Here is an 8,534-nt window from a genome sequence, read left to right as displayed (position 1 = left end):
CAAGATCAGACTGTTTCTGTTGTTAAGGTCTATCCAACTATGTTAACTCTGTTTAGTATGTGGGTCTTATATTAATTTAAAGCTGCAAGCTACTTGCATTTTTTCTTTAAAAAAAGAAGAACACTCGCGCAGTCAAAAGGCACGCTGTGGCAGCACTCAAGCCCCCACCTCCGACACTCACCGGTCATCAGCATCACGGCATCACCGGCACCCCAAAAAAGCGAAGCACAGCAGTGAAACACCCACGCAAAACCCCAAACCCCCTCCTCCTCTTCCCGTCTCCCCTTAGATTGCCCGCTCGCGGCCGAGACGCCAGCCCCATTCCGCGGCGTGGAGCACCGAATTCCCGATCTCAAAACCCCCCATCGCGCATCGCCCACACGAGGAAGTAGAAGCAGCCGAGGAGGAGGAAGGGGGCAGGTAAGGCCGTGGAGGAGGCGGAGGGGCCAGTGCTGCGTGTCCGATCGTTGCCAACGGGGGTGGAGAATAGGAGGAGTGGGGCGACGAACGGGGACGATCACCCTCTCCCATGGCTGTCTCCGAGGAAAAGGCGCAGGGATGCCGCAGCGGCGCGGCCGCCGGCAAGGCCGCCTCTCCCGTGAAGCCCAACAGCGGCGCTGTGATGGAGGAGATCACGGATTCCCCGTCCACCACCGCTAAGGCCTCGTCCAAAGGTATATACGGTATGATCGGTAACCGTCATCGCCTCCCTCTGCTGTGTTGCTCTGCATCTGCTGTGCGTTCACTTGGATCGCGCTGCTACTCGTGTGCCCGTTGCTGGATTTGGTAATACGAGATACCTGGTGCCGTGAATTTGTGACCATTTCTGAACTTGTTGGGGGGTTCTCCTCCAGGAAATGTTAGGGGGGGGGGGGGGGGGGGGGGGGGGGCTTGATGCATTATAGAAGGTGTATGTGCACTAATCTTCTGTTGATCGCGATCACTCTCATAAAATCCGATTCGTGCGTGAAGATATGTTGCATACGGTTGCTGTAATAATTTTGGGGCATGAATCGTAGAACTTAAAACACGGATCTTAAAGGTTCAGTTTGAATTTATTGTTGGGTCTGTGCCTCTGTGGTTGTGTTGTTGAAGCATTGCAAACAATGCCTGGTGGTTGTGGATCCATGGATGCACTTGACATGTAAATTACTAGTTCAGATAATTGTGTGATAACCGAGGACAATGGTGTTTGTTTGCTGCAACATGCTGTAAAATAACGTTAGTACAATAGCCCATATAGAATGTCGCTGCACACCCGGAGCACACTGAAGGTTGGTGATGGTGCTAGGCTGGGAACATATTTATTTTTCTTTCCAGATTTATCCTGTGATAGAGTAGTGAGCGTTTGGAATAGGGATATTTTGCTAAATGTTTACCCAGCAACTATCTACTTGGATAATCCTTGCAGTAATTACTAATTTTTGCGATATGGCTAGGAAGAGGACTATCTGGATTGAGATAGTGATGTATTTTTATCAAGGCACGAGAACCTTTTTGTCTATTGGAGATATGTCCATTATGGCAATACTAGAATGTTGCATGGAAGATAGCACCAAATGATACACAGATGACTCAAACACATGCTGTGCACATATTATATCAGTGTAGTGAGTGTGGGGCCAGTAGGGATGTTGTTAGACCAAACCACTGGCGCATTAATAGTCGTGGTTGCTTAATTACATGAGGCTAGTTGTAATGGAGAGTATCATATACTAGTATCACGAATATGATACTAGTGTATGATACTACTTTCGTAATGCCTAATATCATAAGTTAGTATCATAGGTTGTCTTATTAATTACCATGCATGACACAAAGTAGTACAACATTTAATATGATACGGTATCATGATATGATACTACTGTTACAGTATATGTGGACTGCACTAGCCCTTTCCATCAGTTCGGACTTTTGGTTGCGTTGGCTAGTGCATGAAGCTTAACATGGTATCGGAGCTAAGGTCTTGAGTTCAAGTCCTGGTTTGCGCAATTTATCTAAAAATTGTTGTTGCCCCCCTTTGTGTCCACGTATAGGCCTGAAATTGCTGTGGCTGTAGCAACTGTTAGAGCTGCTGGAAGAACTCCTGAAGTTTGTCGACCTATTCCTTTTCTCAAATTGTGAACATATGTTTCAAATATATAATTAACAGGTCACTTCCAAAAATTATAGGTACGAGACAGCATGCGTTTTGTTGAAGTTGTGCTCCTGGAGCCAGAAAAGAATGTTGTGGCATTAGCTGATGCATACTTCTTTCCACCATTCCAACCATCTCTTCTTCCCAGAACCAAAGGTGGTCCTGTGATCCCAAGCAGGCTCCCACCTAGGAGGGCCAGACTTGATGTCTACAATAAGCAAACAAATGAGACTAGCATTTGGGTTGTTGAGAGGGGGTGTTACATTATATGTGGACTGCACTAGCCTTTTCCATCAGTTCGGACTTTTGGTTGCGTTGGCTAGTGCATGAAGCTTAAGAACTACATCCTCTCTTTCCTCATTTAATTGTGCGCCACGTCATCCAAAAAGTCTAGTTGGCATGCATGATACCGCTTATGATACTACCATTACGACCAGCCCATGTGGATTAGTCTTTTCATAATTACCTACCTGCTGACATGCATTGAGATGTGTGCTCGAGAAACATAACTGCCCACCTGCTTCAAGTTGCAGGTTTCGGATGTGTGGTTAAAATACCTAATTTTCTTGAAAAGGAAATCATGTAATGATCACAAAATTAATTATATGGTTTTTCATCTTATCCGTGTTTAGCATGAATCGTGTCAACAGATAATTGGAATAGAAATCAGGAGTGCCATTCCAACTGAGAAGCTTGACTTTGTTATACTTGTGATTATAAATTCAAAGCTATATCTGTCATTTCACTGGTTTTGACTATGTTTGGATTATCCCTGAAAAGACCAAGTTCTAAATTTATTGGAGGGAATTGGTAATGTGCAGCCATTACTTGGATCCGATGATTGAATTAGGCTATGCCATAATTAAACTATTGTGCCAATGTAGTGAATAGAAAATGGCTTTTAGCTTGTGACTGGCAATAGTATTCTTCTCTTACATTGCCCCTTGTTACCCTACTTCTTTAACTTTGCACTGAGCAACTTGAAATTGGATGAATGAGAGTTGAAAGGGGATTAAGGAAGGAAGATGTGGATTACTGTTGGATACTATAGTATTTAAGATTTGCATTGATACGATGACATGTATGATGCGCTCATTTAGCTTATCATTTGTTGCAGTTAGAGGTCTACAGATAACCACAATACGCATGTAAACTAGTTCAGTGGTATCAATTTGCCAATTTACCAAATGGAAAGCTTGATACAGACAATTAACGAGTTCTACACGCTTATTTCATACTCCAGGGAGCTAGTTCATTGTGTTTATTGTCTGGCGCACATGTGCATACTTCAGGGATGCTTGTGTCATTAGCCTTTATTTGTACACAGTTTGCTTCATTTCCTAATTGACTTCAACAAAGTGCAACTAGCAATTCCTATGCCATTTCTTGCACCTACCACAATTTGCATATTTGGAAAGTTTAATAGATCTCTATTGAAGTTAAACCTTGGTGTTTAGCCAGGTTGTAAAAATCATCACCTACTTCACTGCAGACTTGTAAGAGTGTAATGTTCTGTCTTGTTAAAAAGTATAGTAATGTCTATCTTAAAAGCAGGAATCCCAATCATGACGAGGGCCCAGAGAAGCCACCCTTTAGACCCATTATCTGCTGCTGAAATTGCTGTGGCTGTAGCAACTGTTAGAGCTGCTGGAAGAACTCCTGAAGTTTGTCGACCTATTCCTTTTCTCAAATTGTGAACATATGTTTCAAATATATAATTAACAGGTCACTTCCAAAAATTATAGGTACGAGACAGCATGCGTTTTGTTGAAGTTGTGCTCCTGGAGCCAGAAAAGAATGTTGTGGCATTAGCTGATGCATACTTCTTTCCACCATTCCAACCATCTCTTCTTCCCAGAACCAAAGGTGGTCCTGTGATCCCAAGCAGGCTCCCACCTAGGAGGGCCAGACTTGTTGTCTACAATAAGCAAACAAATGAGACTAGCATTTGGGTTGTTGAACTGTCTGAAGTGCATGCTGCTACTAGGGGCGGACACCACAGAGGCAAGGTTATATCATCAGAAGTTGTTCCAGATGTTCAGCCTGCAATGGTATATTTTTTGTTTCCATATATTGTTGGACATCATCCCACCATTCTCTTTCGTAATCCTTGCTCAATAACCCACCATATGCTCACCCTGAAAAGCCTACCAAACTCTTATTTGCTCTAAAATAACTATGACCCTTGCACGGGTGACTCCATTCTGCTGTGGACGGACGTACCAACTCTGGTATGGAAAATGGAATAGGGGAGTTGAACTTTAGGAGGTCGAATCCACCCTTTTCGAACTGAAGGAGCTACTCTTTTATTGCTTGAGCATTTTAGAACGTCAATTTAGGTCAGCAAGTTTATTGTGTAACGACCATGTGGTTATCTCATCAAAATTCTTGTTGGTGAATTGTGGTATTAGCAGTTTCTTGCACTAACATTAACATAACAGCCTGAATGGCTGACTCTAAAAATTAATTCATAGGCTTGTTAAGGTGGTGGTGCATCATAAAACATTTGCACCATCTACTTATATTGGTCAAGTTCCATACGGCTTTTTGGTTTGCAGGACGCGATGGAATATGCTGAATGTGAAGCTACAGTAAAAGATTTCCCCCCTTTTATTGAAGCCATGAAGAAAAGAGGCATTGATGACATGGAGCTTGTCATGGTAGATGCATGGTAAGCTATGTCTAAATTGTTTCTATGCCTTTTGTGGTAAAATCAAACTTTGAACCTGAACTTTTCTGCTAAAAATTATAGGTGTGCAGGCTATTATAGTGATGCTGATGCTCCCAACCGAAGACTTGGCAAGCCTCTAATCTTTTGTAGAACTGAAAGTGATAACCCTATGGAGAATGGATATGCTCGTCCTGTTGAAGGGATCCATGTTATTGTTGATATGCAGAATAATGTTGTAATAGAGTTCGAAGATAGGAAGTTTGTCCCTCTTCCTCCACCAGATCATTTGAGAAACTATACTACTGGGGAGACACGAGGTGGTGTCGATAGAAGCGATGTGAAGCCTCTTATTATCAGTCAACCTGAAGGCCCAAGTTTCCGTATTACTGGCTCTTTTGTGGAGTGGCAGAAGGTAAAGTGGTTTGTAGTATCTAATATTTCAACTGTTGAGCTAATATCAAACAAGACCTAGTCTAGAAATGTCACTTGTATATTTTCTGTTGACCAGTGGAATTTCCGTGTTGGCTTTACACCCAAGGAAGGTTTAGTTATTCATTCTGTTGCATATGTTGATGGAAACCGTGGACGTCGTCCAATCGCTCACAGGCTGAGTTTTGTTGAAATGGTTGTTCCTTATGGAGATCCGAACGAACCACATTACAGGAAGAATGCATTTGATGCTGGAGAAGATGGGCTTGGAAAAAATGCACACTCTCTTAAGAAGGTCTGTTAGCTGCTTTCTGTGAATACTGTCTTCATTTTGATTCTGGGAGATATATAGTACAATCAAATCATCTTGGTTACATGTCAAATCAACTTGGAAATTTCTGAAGTTTAGCTTCAGTGTACAATAGTAAGTAGAGTACTAAAATTTAAAATTACTACTCAAAGTTTCTTTACATGTGCAGACTGAAACGACAAGAGTAATTTATTACAATAGTAGCTTTTCCTCTGCAGATTTCTGATAATACATCATTTTTATTTCTCTGAACATAAACTGAGTTATGTATAGAATGTTGTTTGTTTGGTTGATTACACCGTGTACTAATCAAAATGTAGCTGAATTTTCATTTGGTTTTGTGCCCTTGTCAAGAAGTTCTTGCACTGTTGCATCCAACGGGCTGTTCAACCTCCTGTTATTTTTGTATTTGTACCTTTTATACTTTAATTATCTGACTATGTTACAAATTGCTTTCTGTAGGGATGTGATTGCTTGGGATACATAAAATACTTTGATGCGCATTTTACGAATTTTACTGGTGGTGTGGAGACAATTGAAAATTGTGTTTGTTTACATGAGGAGGACCATGGAATCCTCTGGAAACATCAAGATTGGAGAACAGGATTGGCTGAAGTTAGACGATCACGCAGGCTTACTGTCTCATTTATATGCACAATTGCTAACTACGAATATGGATTCTATTGGCACTTTTATCAAGTGAGCATCAGCATTACCTTTTTTCTTGTAATAGTGTATTTATATTCTACTTAACTCCAGTTCAGAAACTGATTTTTTCTTTTTGCAAGTTCTATTATAGTTTCTCTTCCTCATGTGATAGATATTTGCTTCTTCTTTGTAGGATGGTAAAATAGAATCTGAAGTAAAGCTTACCGGAATTCTAAGCTTGGGAGCTCTAATGCCTGGGGAACAAAGGAAATATGGCACAACTATTGCTCCTAGTTTGTATGCACCAGTTCATCAACATTTCTTTGTTGCCCGTATGGACATGGCAGTGGACTGCAAACCAAACGAAGCTTATAATCAGGTAGGTTTGTTGCCCGCCATATTGTGTTAGGCATTTTATGTGGTGATAGAAGGAACCTTGCTTTCATGATCTTGCAATCTTACCTATCCACTTCCATTAGCTGCTTCAGCATAATATTCGGCCATGCCTTTTGACTTGTTAGTTTGTAGTACATGAATTCGTTGTCTAACCGGCCATTATTTAAAAATGAGGATCTAAGATTAACTTTATCGATGTGTACTCTGCATGAAGAATATGCATTTCTTTGAAATCTGGCTTATGATTTTGATACTATTGCTACCTTTTCCATTGCAGGTGGTTGAGGTAAATGTTAAAGTTGAAAGTTCAGGCCCAAATAATGTGCATAACAATGGCTTCTACGCTGAAGAAGAGCTTCTGCAATCTGAGTTACAGGCCATGCGTGATTGTGACCCTTCCTCTGCACGACATTGGATTGTAAGGGTGCATGTCTTTCCTTTTCCAAAGTCGTAACTTCATTGTGTTGTTATTGAACATTCACAAGCATGTGTGTATGTAAGAGAGCATGTGGAGTGCCATATCTCAGTCTGCTGTTTTCCGTCTCTGAACCACACATCAAGAATTTGGATATTGAACTTTTTTGTCACGCTATTGCCTGCATATTTTGTTTTGATAAGCTGTACTTTGCATGTTGATCAGGTAAGGAACACAAGGACTGTAAATCGTACTGGGCAGCCAACAGGTTACAAGCTCATACCTGGTTCAAATTGTCTGCCATTCTGCCTGCCAGAGGCAAAGTTCCTGAGAAGAGCTGGATTTTTAAAGCATAATCTTTGGGTTACATCATACAAAAGTGATGAGATATTCCCTGGAGGAGAATTTCCTAATCAGAACCCGCGCATCCATGAGGGTCTAGCTACATGGGTCAAGAAGGATAGATCCTTGGAAGAAACCAACATAGTTCTCTGGTATGTTTGTCGCCACCTGCCAGCTGGTATTGATTTTCAGGTTCATTTTGGTTTGAAACACCTATCTGCAGTGTCTCTTAAAACATTTACATGCTGCAACTACAGGTATGTTTTCGGGATCACCCATATCCCAAGGCTCGAAGACTGGCCTGTCATGCCAGTGGAACGCAGCGGCTTCATGCTCATGGTAGTGCATCAGCCTTTAGATATTTCTGCATTATTCTCTTAAGCGTTTTGAGATAGATAGTTCTCTCTACTAGATCAACTCAGAGTCTAGACTACTTAATAAGTTACTCTCCCTGTCCCAAAATAATTGTCGTGGAACGGAGGGAGTAATATATAGCAGGGATCTCACAAACGAAACATTGTGCAGCCTCATGGATTCTTCAACTGTTCGCCTGCTGTCGATGTTCCTCCTGCATCCGATGTGGACGCCAAGGAAGCTGAGACGCCAAAGGACATCCAAACCGAGCTCATTTCAAAGCTGTGAGCCCCGGAACCGGAGAATCATGTGGTTACTCCTTTGCATTGACATGCTGTGTACGCCCTTCTGATACGCTGCAGCTGCCTCTTGTCGTGAGCTGAATTCAATGTCTGCGATTGCTTCGTTCTTCTGCCACTTAAGTTGCCAAGTTGGATTCGAATTTTGTGTCCGGGAATGGACATGAATTGGGGTACTTGTTCAGCGTCAGCGTTGTTTATGTCTCATCAAAATGTCCAACCACTTGGTCACTTGCCAGATTGGCCAGCCTTTGGCTGGCCACGTCCTCAACTGCCCAGTCGACAAGCCGTCTGGCTAAATGTCTGCATACCTGTATTTGGTTCCGTTTGCTTTATTCTCATTGCTTGCTGTATCCCCCACACGGCCACGAGCTACCGTTGGTCCCTTATTATGCGAATGGATGCCCCATGTACCACCTACGATTTTAGGCACACTGCACCTAGCACAAGCTCGTGGACCTTTACGCGTTTAGATTTATGCCCATTTGCACGTCATTGAACATATAAACCCTCCTAGGCAACCCGCCATTCTG

The 8,534-nt window shown here is 42.2% G+C and overlaps 1 protein-coding gene across 2 annotated transcripts; it reads left to right on the top strand.

The window, feature by feature from the left end:
* The first annotated feature begins 206 nt into the window (after positions 1-206).
* Positions 207-8,308, top strand: LOC109758651 (amine oxidase [copper-containing] zeta, peroxisomal). 2 transcript variants are annotated; one of them, XM_040392505.3, is made up of 12 exons: positions 207-683; positions 3,692-3,801; positions 3,883-4,188; positions 4,696-4,808; positions 4,890-5,220; positions 5,317-5,532; positions 6,010-6,246; positions 6,389-6,574; positions 6,869-7,009; positions 7,232-7,500; positions 7,606-7,687; positions 7,874-8,308. In XM_040392505.3, the coding sequence occupies exons 1-12, from the start codon at positions 530-532 to the stop codon at positions 7,988-7,990; spliced, it is 2,262 nt and encodes a 753-aa protein (XP_040248439.1). In that variant the 5' UTR covers positions 207-529; the 3' UTR covers positions 7,991-8,308. The 2 variants fall into 2 exon arrangements, with proteins under 2 accessions (XP_040248439.1, XP_020173105.1); XM_020317516.4 differs by having other exon boundaries at positions 227-674.
* The last annotated feature ends 226 nt before the right edge of the window (positions 8,309-8,534 follow it).

Source organism: Aegilops tauschii, chromosome 6, assembly GCF_002575655.3.
Source record: "Aegilops tauschii subsp. strangulata cultivar AL8/78 chromosome 6, Aet v6.0, whole genome shotgun sequence".
NCBI classification, from domain to species: Eukaryota; Viridiplantae; Streptophyta; class Magnoliopsida; order Poales; family Poaceae; genus Aegilops; species Aegilops tauschii.
This window is presented reverse-complemented; position numbering and strand designations above follow the sequence as displayed.

Excerpts from the sequence above, each read along its gene's own strand:
- LOC109758651 (XM_040392505.3), top strand. The coding sequence starts at position 530 with ATGGCTGTCTCCGAGGAAAAGGCGCAGGGATGCCGCAGCGGCGCGGCC. Across the intron at positions 3,802-3,882 it reads CTGCTGGAAGAACTCCTGAA|GTACGAGACAGCATGCGTTT; the intron begins GTTTGTCGACCT and ends CAAAAATTATAG. Across the intron at positions 5,533-6,009 it reads ATGCACACTCTCTTAAGAAG|GGATGTGATTGCTTGGGATA; the intron begins GTCTGTTAGCTG and ends TGCTTTCTGTAG.